The 18035-nt window shown below is 47.3% G+C and overlaps 1 protein-coding gene across 1 annotated transcript; it reads left to right on the top strand.

Annotated features, from left to right (window-relative positions):
- The first annotated feature begins 1265 nt into the window (after nucleotides 1-1265).
- Nucleotides 1266-17861, top strand: arcn1 (archain 1). The gene is given in 11 exon segments (NM_001292512.1): nucleotides 1266-1418; nucleotides 8708-8971; nucleotides 9821-10000; nucleotides 11107-11312; nucleotides 13756-13914; nucleotides 14508-14657; nucleotides 14660-14672; nucleotides 15159-15306; nucleotides 16313-16421; nucleotides 17037-17241; nucleotides 17671-17861. Coding segments are annotated over 11 exon segments (1527 nt in total). The 5' UTR covers nucleotides 1266-1415; the 3' UTR covers nucleotides 17761-17861.
- Nucleotides 17862-18035: the final 174 nt, after the last annotated feature.

Genomic DNA, 18035 nt, shown 5'->3' with positions numbered 1-18035 from the left:
CCCGGGCTCCCTCCCGCCCTCCCCCTCCGCCGCCCACACTGCGCATGCTCAGCAGGCCAGGGGATTCTGGGAGTTGCAGTCACGTTCGGTTCCGACGCGGAGCGGTTGGGCGGGTTCGCGCCCAATTGGGCGGGTTTTGTTGGACCGGGCGTGAAAAAAAAGTCTTGCTTTTTTGTTAACCATTTTTATTTAAACCTCCAATGTTCCCCATTCCCCACCTCACTTTTTAAGACTTTTTTTTACACACCATAGGATATATGGATGGGGTGTGGGGTGGGTTTAGGGTATTATATGGGTGAGTTCGTAGGGTTTGAAGGTGTAGATTTGGTTGTGGATGGAGTATTGGGGTGGAAGGTTGGATTTGGGGTATATGGGTGTGGGTAGATTTACGGTATATGAATGAGGTTTGAATGGGGCATATGGTTGGGTTTAAGGTGGGTTTAGGATATATAGATGAGTTTTAGGGTCTATAGATGCGGTTCAGGGTATATGGTTGGGGCAGTGTGGGTTAAAGGTATATGGATGGGGTTAGAGTGTGGATGGAATATTGGAGTTTAGGGTAAATGGATGGGGGTTTAGGGTGTGGGTTAAGGGTATGTTGGTGGGGTTTATTGTGTGGATGGAATATTGGGGTATGTGGATGGGGTTTAGGGTATATGGATGGGGGGTTGGGGTATGGGTTTAGGGTATATGGATGGGGTTTAGAGTATATGGAGGTTTGGGGTGTGGGTACAGGGTATACGGATGGGGGTTTGGGGTGTGGGTTCAGGGTACACGGATGGGGGTTTGGGGTGTGGGTTCAGGGTATACGGATGGGGGTTTGGGGTGTGGTTTCAGGGTATACGGATGGGGGTTTGGGGTGTGGGTTCAGGGTATATGGATGGGGTTCAGGGTATATGGATGAGGTTCAGGGTATATGGGGGTTTGGAGTGTAGGTTCAGGGTATATGGGGGTTTGGGGTGTGGGTTCGGGGTATATGGGGGTGTGGGGTCAGGCTTTATGGGGGTGTGGGGTCAGGGTATATGGGGGTGTGGGGTCAGGGTATATGGGGGTGTGGGTTTAGGGTATATGGGGGTGTGGGGTCAGGCTTTATGGGGGTGTGGGGTCAGGGTATATGGGGGTGTGGGGTCAGGTACACGGATGGTGTGGATGCAGCACTGGGGGTTAGGGTCAGGATGTGCAGTGTGTAGGACACTGTGGCCGCCCTTTGACCCCCGGGGGGGGGGAGGCGGGAGCTTCCGGCGGGAGACGTGGCCGCCGCCGCCATATTGCTGGCGCTGGGAGCCGCTGCGCTGAGGCGAGCGACGCGAGGTGGGGGCTCTCGGCCGAGAAACGTCGAGGGGGGGGTCGAAACATACATATAACATTACAGTAAAGGTGAACCGGGAGCTCGGAGGCTTCGGCAGGACTCGATCATGGTAAGAAAAAGCCACGGCCGCCGGGCCCCGGGGGCGGGTTAGAAATCGAGGCCGGCTGAAGCCCGAGCGGACTAGGCCGCGGCCTCTCGCACACCCCAAACCCCCCACCACCCAAAAAAAAAAATTAACCCCTCTCTCCAACTCCCGAGTTTCTAAATGCTCCGAAATAACGCGGACGTTTTATTCGGTTAACGTTGCGAAACCGTGGGGGGGGGCCGTTCCGATTGGATTCGGGGGCCACTCGCGCCCTTTCCGCGGAGATGTCCGTCCGGTTGTGATCGATTTTAAAACGGTATTGGTTGGCTTTTTTTTTTGTTTGTGTGTGTGTGTGTGGTGTTGGGTTTTTCAGAGGGGGAAGAAATGGGCTCGTTTTAAACATCTTAACGCCTCGCGGTGGGGTCTCTCGAATGGTTTCGGGGCTCTCAATGCTTCGGGTTTAAGACGTCGGGGGGTTGGCGGAGGTTGGTGTGTGGGGTTTGAAGCCGCGTTGGGAGACGGAGAGGGAGAGATCGATGCTGTTCCTTTATATTCCCTTCAGCGCGGTTTGCAAATTGTGCGCTTTGAAGCTTTGTCTTTCATCTCAACGTCCCCCGTCCGCCCGCCCGCCCGCCTCAAGTCATCCTGCTCAGGAGCTGCGTTCAATAAGAATTTCTCTCTCGCTCTCTCGCTCTCTCCCAATTTGTGAAAATGGAATTCGCAAACACATCTGCGGGACACGTAAAGCCAAACGTCTTCCTGTCGATTCTGTTGTTAACGCTGAAACCTCTCGGTTGACGGTCTCTCTCTCTCTGCCTCCCGAGCTGGTGTGCGATTATCTCAGTGCCGAGCCATTCCGCGAGCATTGCTTGTTGCTCGATGTGGATGTGACACATCATCACTTCATCCGAGACCGTTTTCAGGAAGGACTCGTAGGTACCGGAGGAGCAGGCCATGCAGTCCCTCTGTGAACAGACTTGGCTGTTGGAGCCCTTAATCGCACAGTAGTAACAGATTTTACAATAGGATTTCAATTTTAACATACTCTGTGGTTAAGATTTGTTGATAATAATAATAATAATATTATTTGCCTTGATATAGCACCTGATCCATATTGTTAAGAAGTGTTAAAGTACTACACAAAATATACTGTAAAGTGAATTGACTATATTTTGTGGGCGAAACGCAGCAGCTAATTGCACACAGCCTTAATTAATAATTATTATTTTTTATTATTTTATTATTTTTTTGAAGGGATTGTTAATAATAATAATAATTCTTGCATTTGATATAGCGCTTTTCACGTCGGGAGGACGTCCCAAAGCGCTTCACAGAACACACTGTAAAGTGAATTGACTGTATATTTGTGGGCGAACGCGGCAGCCAATTGCGCACAGCAATGTCCCACAAACAGTTGTAGATCGAAAATGACCAATTTATTATTGTTTTTGGTTTTGGAGGGATTATTATTGTTAACCCTGGAAAGTACCAATTGACAACCGGGTTCCTACTTACTGCTAGGTAAACAGGGGCATGTGGAGTAAGAAACTTGCCTAAAACTTTGCCCTGCCCAGGAATCGAACCCAGGGCCTCTCGCTTGCGAGACAAGAGCGCTAACCACTACCGCAGGACTTGTATAAAGTGTGTACAGATACAGTACCCGTGAAATTTTGAGTTCTTACTTTGATTTAATTTCATCAGGTTACCGCTGACTGGCTCAGTCACTTTACAATTTTTTTGGTACAAGGGTGAACTTTTTAAATTTTTCCTAGTACTCTGGGGAAATTTAAGATGTTGAGCTTCACCTGTTTAATGATGATCCTTGCAATTGATATCGCATCTTATCAACACCAACAAAAACAACTTGCATTTGTATCGTGGTCTTCACGCGGGGCTCTGTCTCGGAGTGCTTATCAAGTCACTTGGAAATGCTGTGTAATTTGAAGGCGAGGTTTGTACCATTCTGTTGCATATGTAAAAATAATCCTTGCATTTGAGATAACGCTTTTATCTGCCTTAAAGACGTCTCAAAGTACTTCATAGAATATCCTATAACGTGAATTGACTGTGTGTTTTGTTGGCGAAATTGCGCACAGCAATATTTGATTTGGGGGACTTGTATGTATACGTGTACTGTGTGTGTTCACATACTGATCAGGGACTGTATTTCAAAATGTCCTTATTGGTATCTTTTGTACTGTCTTGAAAACGGGTTCACCAGTGGTTGGTGAGTTTATCTACAATAGCTTATCTGCTGTGCGAGTTTTACAAGGCATAACAGTGGAGATGTACTTTGCCCTATGCTGATGTTCAATGGAAATTTAAAGGAACCATATTTTACTTAACGTTGCAGGTAATCCAAAGCTACTAATTGAAATATATAATCACATTATTTAAAGCAAATCTGCACTCCCAAGTCAAGGAATACTATTTTTATACCGCTGTGTAGATTCACATATGAACTTGAGTGAGATGCTAGAAAATACTTGACTGGTACCCGTTGGACTGAACTCCAGTATGTTAATTCTTTCAGGAGCAAGGGCACAATACTGTGATAAGTCTGAGTACTCCTAGGAGTCTATAGGGACATTCCCACAAAATATATATAGTCAATTCACTTTGCCGTATGTTCTGTGAAGGAATTTGAGACCTCGTGAAGATGTGATTAGGCACTATAACAAATGCAAGTATTATGTGTTAATGTCTAGGCCCTGTTTCATGAGACTGTGGCTCACTGTCTTTTTACCTATTTAAATTTGCGTCTCCTAGAGAGGTAGAAAATGCAAAAAAAAATCCCTATTTGTATATTTCAGTATGTGGGTGTGTGACTAACGTAATTTATTCAGTAAGCTGTAAAGGAAGGCTACATGTTTACTTCTGAAAATCCAAAGTGAAAGTGTCCCTAGTTCATGTTATAGTGGGATTGGTTGACGATTTTTTAAAAAAAGCTAATAATAATTTGGTTACTCAATCCACGACTGTTTCTGGGACACTGCTGTGCGCAATTGTCTACCGTGTTTCGCCCACAAAACATGCAGGCACCTTTCAAGTTGTGAGGACGTTCCAAGGCTCTGGACAACCTGAGCTGGGGGTCAGGATTGGGCAATGTGGAGAGCGCGGGTGAGGGGGAAAGGAAGGTGATCAAAGGCACGGTCGAAGAGGGGGGTCTTGAAGGAGGCAAGGGAGGGGACCACGCAGAGCAACTGCGGGATGGAGTTCCAGAGTGTGGGGCAGAGTGGCTAAAGCCTGCCTGCCAGAGGTGAGGCGGGGGACATGAAGCGGGCTGGAGCCTGCTGAGTGGAGGCAGCGGGGTAGGTTGGTTTGGGGTTAGGAGGTCACAGAGGTACTGGGGAGCAAAGCCAAGGAGGGCTTTGAAGGTGAGAACCAGGATCTTGAATTGTATTTTCTGTGTGATGGAATGCCAGTGCAGTTGGTCGAGGATGGGGACAATATTTTTGTGTGCAAAGGATACATGATGCTGTATTATAATGTACATGGCTTGATTGTGTTGTGGATCAATAGCTTTTGTCAGTTTCCGCTGTCTCATTCTACAGCGTTAGCTTTGAGATTTGACCCACAGCCAGTTTCCTACCCACAGTCATTCCTCAGTAAATACCAGAAATCGAGAAATTTCAATGAAGTTCAGTTAAGTTATGTATCAGTTGACAAGCTATCTGATTGCAGGCATTTGTTAAAACTGAACTCAATCCTGTGCTTACCCAGTGCCTAGACATCAAAGTACCTCTGATATAGATTATTTTGTATTAAAATAGGTAAATGGAGTTGAGGTACAGATCAGCCATGATCTAATAGAATGGTGGAACAAGCTCAAGGGACTGAATGGCCTTTTCATGTTGTTATGTTTGTACATATTGGTCTTTGGATTTAGAGAGTATTTGAGCACAAAAGAAGAAGTTACACAATGTAAGTAAAGCATCTTCTTCAAGATGACCTGGAGTCAAAATCCAATGTATAATTAATCTCATCTCCCTGAAAAGTACCTCATTCTCCAGTTTCCAGGTAACTATCTCTACAAGTGCTTCTCTTAAACTGTTATCATTACAGTACTTTCTGGTTAGGTCTTTTGTTGTCTTGATACAATTTTCCCCTGATGACCAACTAAATCTGGAATTTACGGAGCTCGGTCTGAGCACGTGTCTGTGGGAAGACTCTGTAACCAGTGTGTATGAGGAGTTCATGATGATATGTGCCCATTGTTATTCTCCAGAGGAATAGCACCTGGAATCACATTAACAAAGAAAGCTTGATTCTTACCTCACCTTTTGGGGAATTGGGAATTAAAAAATCTACTAAATTTATCCCCAGTGGGTGTGGAATGGCACAATCCTCCTGCTTTCTGTCCCTATCCTCTGCTGGGATGAAGATTGTAAATCATTACCAGAGATCGGGTTAATTCAACGTAGTGAAATTGGGAGAAAGAGAGAAGAATGGAGTATGTGTGAAGTTACAGAACTTATGGAGAACGTATGACCATATGGAGTGCAGTTATGTACTCAAAGATTCAGCTATCAGACAGCAGAATGTAGCAAGATTTGTGTAATGGCTGGAGGTATCTAGATACTCCAGTGCAGGGTGATCCAAGTGGCGGCCCGCGGGCTGCATCCGGCCCTTCTCCCTCCATTTCATCTGGCCCAACCACTTCCTCCATAACCCGTAAATGTTGTCATGTTATGTTTCTGGAAGGGAAATACAACAATATTGCTTTTGCGACCTGCGGGCATTTCTCAAATAGGGCATCCGGCCCTCAGCAGCCAAAAGGTTGACCCCACCTGATTTAGTGGTATCTTTGGGCAGAGATATAGCAAAGCTTAAGTGGTTTATCGGTGTCGCCTAAATACCCCCACCCCAATCTTGAGCTATCTAAATTACACTATGTAGGGAATTGCTACCACAAATGGGGAGAGGAGATTGGAAGGAGAATCGTCCTGAACTGCTGTTGGATATCTCCTCAAGGTTGCTATAGCAGTCGATGGTGGAGGTCGATGGTGTCACATCCAGGAGAGAACTTCTTCACCTGTCACGCTCTCTTGGTGCCCCCGGTTCAGTGTGCTTCAAAACAGCAAGTTAGTGGAGTGAGAGCTGGTTCCATCACTTGTATCTGAGGCGCTATTTGACTCTGCTACCGGATTCCAGTCGTCATGTTGCTCTCAATGGCATGCTATATGGTTTTAACTGGTTACCCCAATGTACACTCTGGGCTCCCCCAAACCATGGCTCTTGCCAACCTGTGCCTAATACTTTCCGGATTTAGGTAAGTAGGAAAAGTCCCTTCAGGGAGAGAGAGAGAGAGAGAGTACACATTCCATTCTAACAATTATCTCTGGGATTTCCGAGTAGATAGGATTCATGGAATTCTCACTTTGGTTTTGATACTGTTAAGCATGGAGCTGGGTTTCTGCAGGTGTCCAGACACCCAGCTGACCCCCAAAAAATGTTACCTGCAAGCTTGATTGGATATTTTGATGGTACTTATGTTAGCTGAAGCTTTGAGCCCAGTCTTTTTGGAAAGTAAGTGAGGCAGAACATTGAGAGGTGTTATGTTGTGCGAACAGATTTTTCTCACAAGCTCACTGTGAATTTAGAATTTCTAAAACTGGGTTGCATGGATACAGGGAACAGCAATGTGATGCGCTGGAGTAATGGAGTGGTTTGTTTAGTGGTTAAGCTAAATTACAGCAACACTTGTTGGCTGACTGGACCTGTGAACTTTGTTCTCTGACCCAATAAAATTCTAGATGTGTATCATTGCTGAGTGGTGCTTCTTTTGTCTGGAGCCTCAGGGATTGGGCAGAACGAGAACATAGGACCAGGAGTAGGCCGTTCAGCCCCTCGAACCTGTTCCGCCATTCTATTAGATCATCGCTGATCTGTACTTCAACTCCAATTACCTTTCCTTGCCCCATATCCCTTGATATCTGACCTAACAAATATCTATCCACTTCAGTCTTGAAAATGTAAATGGATCAGCATCCACAGCCTTTTGGGGGAGAGAGTTCCAGATTTCCACTACCCTTTGGGTGAAAAAATCAATGGGGATCAAGTGCATACTTTGCATCCATCTTAAGAATGTGGTGTATATTTACATGTGACTTTGCAAAGCTAAATCAATTTACTTGGGTGCTCTTGAATGCAATTTTCATATCACACGGATGTCCAGTGATAACAACAAATTACATTTACACCGCGCCTTGGGAGGACATCCCAAGGCGCCGGACAGTCAGGGATTTGGATCCGAGCTGGGATCAGGAGGGGTGGAGAGCATGGAGGGTGGGGTTAGTAGGGAGACTGAAGGCGCAGTCGAAGAGGAGGGTCTTGATCTAGTTCTCGACACTACTGTTTAATGGGCCTTATTTCACGTGCTTTTGTTTTTCCCAAAGTGAAGGACATGGATTGATTCCTCATTTCATCTTTGTATTTTACACTCAATGCAAGTTACCAGTTTTTAACACCTCCTTTGTTATACCTGCGTTTGACATTTGCTGCTTTTAGAAAAGGAGCTTAAGCCTTGTTCACATGCGTCTCAGTTCCAGAATGATTGGTTTGTAAAGTTATTCAGGTTCATTGTATAATAATAATAATCCTTGCATTTGATATCGCACCTTATCACATCGTTGAGGCGCCTCACAGGATATACTGTAAAGTGGAGTGACTGTTATTTTGTAGGCAATGCAGCAGCTAATATTGCACAGCAATATCCAACAAGCAGTCATAGATTGTGTGAACAAATTATTATTATCTTTGGAGGGATTATTGCCCCTGGAAAGCGATCAGCTAATCGACTAACAAGCGCGGTTCCTACTTACTGCTAGGTAGACCGAGACATGTGGAGTTTAAAAAAAAGTGCTTCAAGGGATACAACAACAACAAGATTCCATTTATAGAGCGCCTTTCACGTCGGGAGGACGTCCCAAGGCACTGGACAGTTGGGTCAGGACCGGAGCAATGGGGGGAAATGGTCAGGGTGAGGGGAGGGAAGGGAGGGAGCGAGGAGGGGGTAGAGAGTCGAGAGGGGAGCTGAAGGCTCGGTCAAAGAGAAAGGTCTTGAGACCGGCCTTGAAGGAGGAAAGGGAGGAAGCGGCAAAGGCACTGGGGGATGGAGTTCCAGAGCCTCGGGGCTGAGAGGCTGAAGGCCGTTGGAGCGGGGGATGTGGATATACTGTAAGGTGGAGTGATTGTGTATTTTGTGGGTGAATGGTTCCCACTTGTTGAATGTTAAAAAGTTCTGGGACTCTGCCCTCGCTCTTTAGAAGACGATTTCTCTCTTGTAATCGGTTCCTTTTATTTCTCCACAGGTGCTGTTAGCGACAGCAGTCTGTACCAAAGCCGGCAAGGCCATAGTCTCGAGGCAGTTTGTGGAAATGACGAGGACACGCATTGAAGGGCTGCTGGCCGCGTTTCCCAAGCTGATGAACACCGGGAAGCAGCACACATTTGTAGAGACAGAGAGCGTGCGGTACGTGTACCAGCCCCTGGAGAAGCTCTACATGGTGCTGATCACCACCAAGAACAGCAACATTCTGGAGGACCTTGAAACACTCCGTCTCTTCTCCCGGGTGGTAAGGAACGCTTGTTCCCTTGGCTTCCTTCCGTAAGAGGGGTCCTGTAATGTAATGGTTAGAGCGCTCGCCTTGCAAGTGAGAGAACCTGGGTTCAATTCCTGGGCTTGGCGAAACGTTGGGCTTACTCCACAAGCCTCTGTTTACTTAGCAGTAAGTAGGAACCCAGTTGTTAGTCGATTGGCAGATCACTTTTTACTAATAATTTGCTCACTCAGTCACTCAACTGTTTGTGGAACACTGCTGTGTGCAATTGGCTGTCGCTTTTCGCCCACAAAATATAAAGTCAATCCACTTTAGTAGTGGAAATTCTGTGAAGCACTTTCGGATGTGTCGAAGACATAATAAGGCACTACATCAAATGGAAGGATTGATTATTATTAGATGAGTGACTGGCAGGCTTATGTAGCTCTGTGCTGCCAATTTCAGGCAAGTGCTTGGCGCCCCAAGGGGGCGGAAGCCTTTACCTCATCAATTTATACGATCAATATACTCAGCTGAAGCTAGACGCCACATGTTGAGGGTGGGTGTGGGGGAGGGGGAATCCATATGTACGAAACAGTCTTTTAAATGGCAATTGTTAGTGTCCCACAAATACTCAATCCATGATTATTTTTGGGACACCACTGTGCACAATTAGCTGCTGCATTTCGCCCACAAAATGCACAGTCACTCCATTTTACAATAAGCGCTTAACATTTTACTATTAAGCACTTTGAGGCATCTCAATAACGTGATAAGGTGCTATATTAAAGGCCAGAAATATTATTCTCCTATTATCTCCTGTTATTTGCCCTCTACCGTCATTCCCGTGTCTCACACAGTTTTCCGGTTGCCTTTGTTTGCCAGATCCCGGAGTACTGCAGGGTGTTGGAGGAGAGCGAGATATCGGAGCACTGCTTTGATTTGATCTTTGCCTTTGACGAGATTGTGGCTCTGGGTTATCGTGAGAATGTCAACCTCGCTCAGATCCGAACCTTCACCGAAATGGATTCCCACGAGGAGAAGGTGTTCCGTGCCGTCCGGGAGGTGAGAGCCCTGCAACTTAGTGGTCAGAGATATCGCATAGCAAGCGAGAGGACCCGGGTTCGATTCCCGGCTGGGCAGGGTGAAACTTTGGGCAAGTTTCCTTACTCCACGCACATGCCTCTTGTTTACCTAGCTGTAAGTAGAAACCCAGTTAGTCAATTAGCGGATCACTTTCTGTGGTTAATAATCCCTTCAAGACTCTGGAAACTACACCTCGAAACTCTGGAATGCTCTTCCTCTAACCCTCTGCCTGACCCTCTCTTTCCCCATTTTCAGATCACGCCTGAAAACCTTCCCCTTCGACTGTGCTTACATTTTTATAGCGCCTTTCACGTCGGGAGGATGTCCCAAGGCGCTGTCCATGAATGGAAATTCTAATTTTTGGGGGAAGTAAACTGAACATACAAGTAAATGTGTAGTGAAATTTAGGCATTTTTTGAATGAATAAGTATTTGAAGAGAGGAAACGAGAGTGGAATAGCTCCAGTGCTGTCATTTCTGCACTAAACATTTCAGTGCAGTTGGTGTTGAATGGCTCTCAGGATAAACAAATACGCTGTGCATCATGATGGTTGTTGTGTTGCCTTGTCGCTCTTTCACCCCACTAGTGTGCTCTCGCTCCAGTTGTGTGGCTACCAATGTTTTTTACTTTCAAAGCCCTCCTTGGACTTGCTCCTCCCTCCCTCTGTGACCTACATACCAACCTGTCCGCGCTCTCCTCTTCAACTGCGCCTTTGGCCGCCCACCTACCCCTGCCCTCCATTGCTCACAACCCCTAGCTCGGGCCCCAAATCTTGACTCTCCAGCATCTTGGGATGTCCTCCTGACGTGAAAGGCGCTGTATGAATGTCATTTGTTGTTAATAATAATAATAATAATAATAATCCTTGCATTTGATACAGCGCCTGATCACATCTTCGAGACGTCTCAAAGCGCTTCACAACCCACTGTGAAGTGAATTGACTGATTATTTGTGGGCGAAAAGCAGCAGCCAATTGCACACAGCAGCGTCACCACAAACTGGCGTGGAATCGACTTGTATGTTGGTGGTCGGGTTGTTTTGCTCTTTGGGAAAGTAACGGTTGTTGTTGTTGTCTGTGTGTCCAGACACAAGAGCGTGAGGCGAAGGCGGAGATGCGCCGCAAGGCTAAGGAGCTGCAGCAGGCTCGCAGAGACGCCGAGAGGCAGGGGAAGAAAGCACCGGGATTCGGTGGCTTTGGCAGCTCTGCCGTGTCCGGTGGCACCTCAGCCTCCGTCATAACCGACACCATCATCGAACCAGAGAAGCCAAAAGTCATGGCGGGAGCAATGAGGTAGGGGCACGTACAGACTAAGATTATATTCTCCCCCCAACCCCACCCCCGTGTTGTTTAGCTTTTTACGGAGCTTTGCATTGATGTGATTTAGTGGCACTTTCACTACAAATGAGTGCTTTGCTTCTGTTAATAATTAAAAAAATGTTTGCCTCCTGAAAATCCTGTGCTGGTGGGAGTGGGGGGTAGCAATAGAAGACCATTTAGCCCACTAAACTTGTGACTGTCTTGTGGGCGAAGCGCAGCAGCCAGTTGCGACAGGAGTGTCCCACATTTAGTTGTGGATTGCGTGACCGAATTTTAACTTTTTTAATAAAAATACATTATGGTTATTGTGCGGCCCCGATGCCTCCCAGTGCTCTCGCTCTGGTTGTGTAGCTGCTGATGAAAATCTAGCCCATTATTAACCCTGGGTGACAGTGCAGTGTTTTTATAACCCACCCCACGTGAAGAAACGTTTCTCGAGTCTTCAACGTTCACTCAGTAACGAGTCAACACTTCCACCTGACCTAGATTTGACACTGTGTGATCTTCATCTGTCGGTGTGGGTTGGCACAGCTTGATCCCAGCCTTGCAGTTAACAAAAACAAATGCATGAATTAGCGATGTGGCTTTGCTGAACAATGGAGCCCAATGATTGACGCTGACGTGATTTTAGAATCCCAGGTTTTCTTCAAAGCAAATTATTTTGCCGACTAAATTTCTTGCCCACTTTCTTGCGTTGTGTAGTCTTGGTTTATTTGCCACCCGGCTCTTATCTCTAGTGCGGGATGATACATAGACTTCCAGGCTCAGTTTATATCAGGTTTATAGTGCAAATTTACATTCATATGGTTAACTCCCAATTCTTTTTTTTGTGGGCAAAACATGGCAGCCATTGTGCATAGCAGTGTCCCACAAACAATCATGAGCGAGTGACCAATTTTATCTGGGGAATTGCTGGCCAGCACACCGGAAGCAAGAGACTTACTTCTCTTTTTGAATAGTGAAACAGGATCTTTAATGTCCACGTGAACAGGAAGATGGGGAGCTCAGTTTAACATCTCGTCCGAAGGATGTAGCAAATGATCTTCTGCTAACGGATCCTGCAAGATTTCTAAATTGGTGGAATGACCCACTGACATTGTAAAAGCCCCCCATCTCCCCCTCCTGACTGCCTTTCCTCTTGTTCAGTGTTTAAAAATTCAAAATTAATTAAAAGATAATAATTTGGTCGCTTAATCCACGACTGTTTGCGGGACACTGCTGTGCACAATTGGCTGTCGGGTTTCACCGACAAAAGACAGTCAATTTGTTTTACCGTATATTCTGTGAAGCCTTGGAATTGCAGATTAGTCAATGGGGGCAGGTAATCCTCCCATTCAGCTCCTGTTAACCCTCAAGCCAAACCCCTAACAGATAGAGTGGTCCTAGCTGGACAAGCAGTGGGAAAGCTTGCGAGATAGAAATATCAATAGCAAGTTATACAGTTTTAACTGGTTAGACTCTACTCTTTGGGTCCCCAAACTTTGGCTCTTGCCAACCTGCGCCTAATACTTTCCAGAATTAGGCAAACAGGATGCGTCCCTCCAGGGAGGGAGGGGGAGAGAGAGAGAGCGCATTCCATTCCAACAATCTATCTCAGAGATTTCCATGTGTAGATGGGATGCATGGAATTCTCAGCTTGGTTTGGAGACTCTTAAGCAACGGTGAATGAGTGTGTCAGACACCCACTGAAAGTGTGGCTAACGATGGTGGAACGGAGGGCACGGGGACATGCAGAATATATAGATTTATATCTCAACCAAATCTGTCATTTAAGCCCATTGTCACTCAATTGGGTTCTCTTGTGGATTAAGGGCTGATGCAGCCGGCCTTGCCTGTGAAGCTGTGTTATATATCATCAGGTATGGTTTCTTTTAGTCCTCTCTGTAATGCATGCGGGTGGGAGTGCCTCTCTGTTAGCACCCAGTCCATGTAAGGAATGAATTTCTCCAATGCAAAGCAAAACCCTTTTTATTTTTGTTTAATCATAGATTTATTTGTTTTTGGTTGTTGTTATGGCTTGACCGTGGTGACGCAGTGTGTGACGTAGACTAGAATCTTTGCAGATGGATCGTTTGGCTGGTGTGATGCTATTGTGACTTTTATTTTCCCCTTGTTTTTTGTGGTGGATGGGGGGTGTGGGTTGGGGAGACGAGAGGGGAGGGTGATGGGAAGGGATGGAGAACGAAAAAGTTTAGAGCACCTTTTTTTAAAGGTCTCACTTTCCTGCTGTGTGTGTGTGTGTCCCCCGTGTGGTGTGTATGTGTGTGTGTAATTGGCTAATGTGAACACTGATTTGGCATTGGCATGCCATGTGTGTGGCTGCTTTGATCCTGAATGTAATGGGGGAAGCTTGTGGCTGAAAGTCTGAGGTGAACACTCAAGAGTACACTCAGTACACTTCTGCTTGCTTCCTCAGACCCTCTGGTCCCAGCAAGGCCTTGAAGCTGGGAGCTAAGGGCAAGGACGTGGAGAACTTTGTGGACAAGCTGAAATCAGAAGGAGAGCACGTCAGCACCACATCGAAGCGCTCGTCAGAAGCAGCGAAGGTCCTTTCACCTCCCATAAATGTAGAAAGGTGAGTGAAAACTTGCACTAAACTCTGTCTCCCTCCCCGCCCATCACACAAGATTGCCAGGCTCCACTGGCTCCGTCACTGAACAGATCGATTTCAAGATCATCTCACTCGTCTGTAAATCCCTTCACGCCCGAGCACCGGCCTACCTTTCTGACCTGCTTTCTCCCCCCAAAAATGCTGCCTTTTTGGATCTGTGCTAATTCGTGCCAAGCTCACAACCTACTTTGTAACATATGGCGAGAGGGTCCTTGAGCTCTCTTCGGGAAGTAGATTCTGTCCGTCTGTTAAATCCTGGGTTGGAGGGGGTGTTTACGGGGTCTCCTCGGAGTTGAACTGGCTCCAAGGTGATACGGTTGGCAACGGAAAGTCGAATCGAGCCAGCCCTCCCCTCTGTGGCAGTCTCGCTCATCTGGTTCCTGAGCCAGGCGGGTTCGCAGTATTCCAGGGTACTACTGATGACAGCCTGGCTCATCAGTAGGACTTGAAATAGCAGACCAGCCACTGAGGGCAGGAAGTCATCCCCAAAGCGATCCAGATTCTTGCCATCGTCCTCCTGATGACTTCTCTTAATGTCTCTCCTCCCCCCACCACAGCGTGCACCTGAAGGTGGAAGAGAAAATCTCGCTGACGTGCGGCCGGGACGGGGGCCTACAGAACATGGAGGTCCACGGCATGATCACCCTGCGGGTCAGCGATGACAAGTATGGGAGGATCCGCCTTCAGGTGGAGAACGACGACAAAAAGGCGTCCAGTTACAGGTAAACCTTGTGTGAGGGAGGCTGTGTGTGAAACCTTCATTTTGTGTGTGTCATCATCAGCGGTTGGGCCTTCAGCCTCTCTGCCTCCACCCATTGAAACTCCATCGCACAGTCCCTTCACCTCGCCCTCCCCCTCCCTTGCCTTCTTCAAGACCCTCCTCTTCGACCGCTCCTTCGGCCACCCTCCTCCCCTCCTGATTCCAATCCAATCCAATCCCTGACAGTGCAGTGCAGTGCCTCCCGACGTCAAAGGCTCTGGGCTAAATGTAATTTGTTGATGTCGGAAATGGTGTGAAGGGTGGGTCAAGGGGTCTCAAGTAGCTGATGCTTCTCTGCAGGACTTCTCTCCCTCTGTGAATATGCTCGATCTCGGCTGTTACAGTGACTGGGTACGGTCTGCTTTCAAGCCTTACACTTGACCGGTCAGTCAGTCGGTTTGTGGTGCAACAAGAACTTGAAACAAACCAATTGGTTTCATTCTTTCAGACTCACCCGAACGTCGACAAGAAGCTATTCACTACAGACTGTCTGATCGGCTTGAAGAACCCTGACAAGTCCTTCCCACTGAACAATGACGTAGGGGTGCTCAAATGGAGGTTGCAAACTACAGATGAATCTCTCATTCCTCTAACTAGTGAGTTTTGGTTCTCTTATCACGTCTCGCCTCTTCCTCCTGGAGCTTTTTAATTTTTTTTTACTTGTATTATGATCACAGTGTTCAGCCTGCATTCAGACAATAAAGCCGAAGGGGAAGGAAAACTTTCTGAACCAGAACGCTTCATATCGACCGGTTACAGAGTGCCGTCTGCTTCTAAGAACGCAAGAGTTTTCTAGGTTCATCCACTTCCCCTTCCACCACCTTGGCATTCACTTGCACATGTCGTGACTCAAACTATACATTATACCCTGAGATATTATTTCCTGGATTGTTTTTGCAGACTCAGTTGGAAGGTTAACGAAACCCATCTCTTCTCACCCAAAATGCCTTTATTCACAAGTGCACTTTGCGACTGGGTTTCGGGAGAATTTTCATGAGCTTTTACTTGCAATTTGTGCACAGTATTAAAAAAAAGGGGGCTGGTTTGGAGCAAAGGCCATCTAATTCAAATAGTGTAACAGGCTGAATGGCCTCCTATCTATGTCACACCCTCCAACCGACCTGCGCCTAATACTTTCCGCAATTAGGTAAGCAGGATGCATCCCTCCAGAGAGAGAGAGAGAGTGCATTCCATTCCGACAATCTATCTCTGGGATTTCCATGGAAATTTCAGTTTTGTTTGGAGACTCTTAAGCACGGTGATGGGTTTCGGGATGTTTCAGACACCCGGTAAAGACAAGGAGATGGTATTTCAAATAGTGGAACAGGTTGAATGTATTTCGCAATGTCTCTTAATTACTAGTGTAGAGTCGGCAAACCGAGGGGAAGAGATACCGCCTTAAGAGACTTAAAACGAAGCTGGTTTTCACGTGTCCGTTTGAGTTGTTGGGTTCGGGTTGGTTTGTGTTTACAGAACACGGTGACTGAGCAAGACTGATGGAACTTTACCAACCTCAGGAACATAGGGGCTCTGAGTTCTGTCTGGTTCTCATTGCGCTCTCTTTCTCTTCCCTCTCCCTCCCCCTCTCTCTCTCTGATCCAGTTAACTGCTGGCCCTCGGAGAGCGCTACTGGCTGCGATGTAAATATTGAGTACGAGCTGCAGGAGGAGAGCTTGGAGCTGAATGATGTTTCCATCCTCATCCCAGTCCCGTAAGTGTAGTGACCGCCCTGCGTGCCAGCCTCATCCACATTTGTGTTGTGCCCGTGTGTACATCGTAGCAAAGTGCGCACTTTAACGGCATGAACTGGTACGTAACATAGTGCTCAAACATACCACCCCAGTCACACACCTGTGCACACCATCCCAGCCACACGCACATACACATACACACGCTGCCTCAGCCTCATACCCACCGCACACTGTTAGAGAAGCAGAGAGAGAGAAACGCACAGAGTCCGCAATATCTGCACTATGTTTTGTCCACAATGAGGCCTATCCCTGACCCCGGTGTCGGGTCTGTATTGCATTGTAGCGAGAGAAATGGTCTATTTGCGCCGTTTCTTTATCTTATTCTAACTTAAGAAGCTGGAAACCCGAGCTGGGTATGAATTCCGTTCTTCTTTCCCCGCTCGGCCGGCCATCCCCACCATCGGAGGTCGGGCTTTCAGTCTCTGCCCCCCACGCTTTGGAACTCCATCCCACAGTCCCTCCAGCCCCTCCTGATCCCAGCCCCCAGCTCAGGTCAAATCCCCGATTGTCCAGCGTCTTGGGACGTCCTCCCGGTGTGAAAGGCGCCGTGTAAATGTAATTTGTTGCTGTTGTAGAGCTGGCTTGGGTGCGCCTGTGATCGGCGACATTGATGGCGATTACCGCCATGACAGCAGGCGAAGCATCCTCGAGTGGTGCCTGCCGGTCATCGATGCCAAAAACAAGACCGGCAGCTTGGAGTTCAGCATCGCCGGCCAGCCCAACGACTTCTTCCCCATCAATGTCTCCTTCGTCTCCAAAAAGAATTACTGCAATATACAGGTAAGAACTTTGTTATGGGCTAATTCAACTGTTTTAGCTTCTGCTCCCCTCTGGGTCAGGGGGTTGTGGGTTCGAACCCCGCGTTGGGGCTTGAGCTCACAATCCAGACTGAATTTAGCACCCTTGTAAAAGGGCGCTGAGCTGAAGTAATCCCTAAATACAATAGCTCGCATTTACGCAGTGCCCCTCGGGTAGAGTAACGTCCCAGCGCACTTGACAGTGACTGAGCACGATGCCAAGCCGGGCGGGAGGCGCAGGCAACGGGAGGCGCAGTCAAAGAAATAAACATCATAGTCAATGGCGACTATGACGGTGGTTGAAAGACTTTAGGCCTCTGATGACTGAGTGACTTACGCCGAGGGTTGAGTGTGAGACTGTCTCTGTTTTTTCCCCCGCCCTCTCTCCCCCCCCCCCCCCCCCCCCTTGCAGGTGAGTGGCATCAGCCACGTGGAGGGCAACAGCCCAGTGAGGTACTCTTCGGAAACCATGTTATTGGTCGACAAGTACGAGATATTGTAAATCGAGACAGCAGAGCACGTTCCCCAGGATCCCGAGGCAGCGTGAGGGGTTCGCCCGTTCAGGAGACCGAAGACCATAACATCCCTTTAATAACGAACATCAAAAAAAAAACGCACAGTATTTTTGTGTACATGAGAGGTTTAGGCCACGTGACCCATTGATCAATCCATCCATCGCCTTAGTTTGTTTTAGGCCATTGTGCCAAGGCCCTTCCCCTCCCTCCGTGCCCCCAAAAAGTCTGCCGAAATATTCTCAGATCTGAAACAAAAGTTTGA

Source organism: Callorhinchus milii, unplaced genomic scaffold (assembly GCF_018977255.1).
Source record: "Callorhinchus milii isolate IMCB2004 unplaced genomic scaffold, IMCB_Cmil_1.0 Scaffold25, whole genome shotgun sequence".
Classification (NCBI taxonomy): domain Eukaryota; kingdom Metazoa; phylum Chordata; class Chondrichthyes; order Chimaeriformes; family Callorhinchidae; genus Callorhinchus; species Callorhinchus milii.
This window is presented reverse-complemented; position numbering and strand designations above follow the sequence as displayed.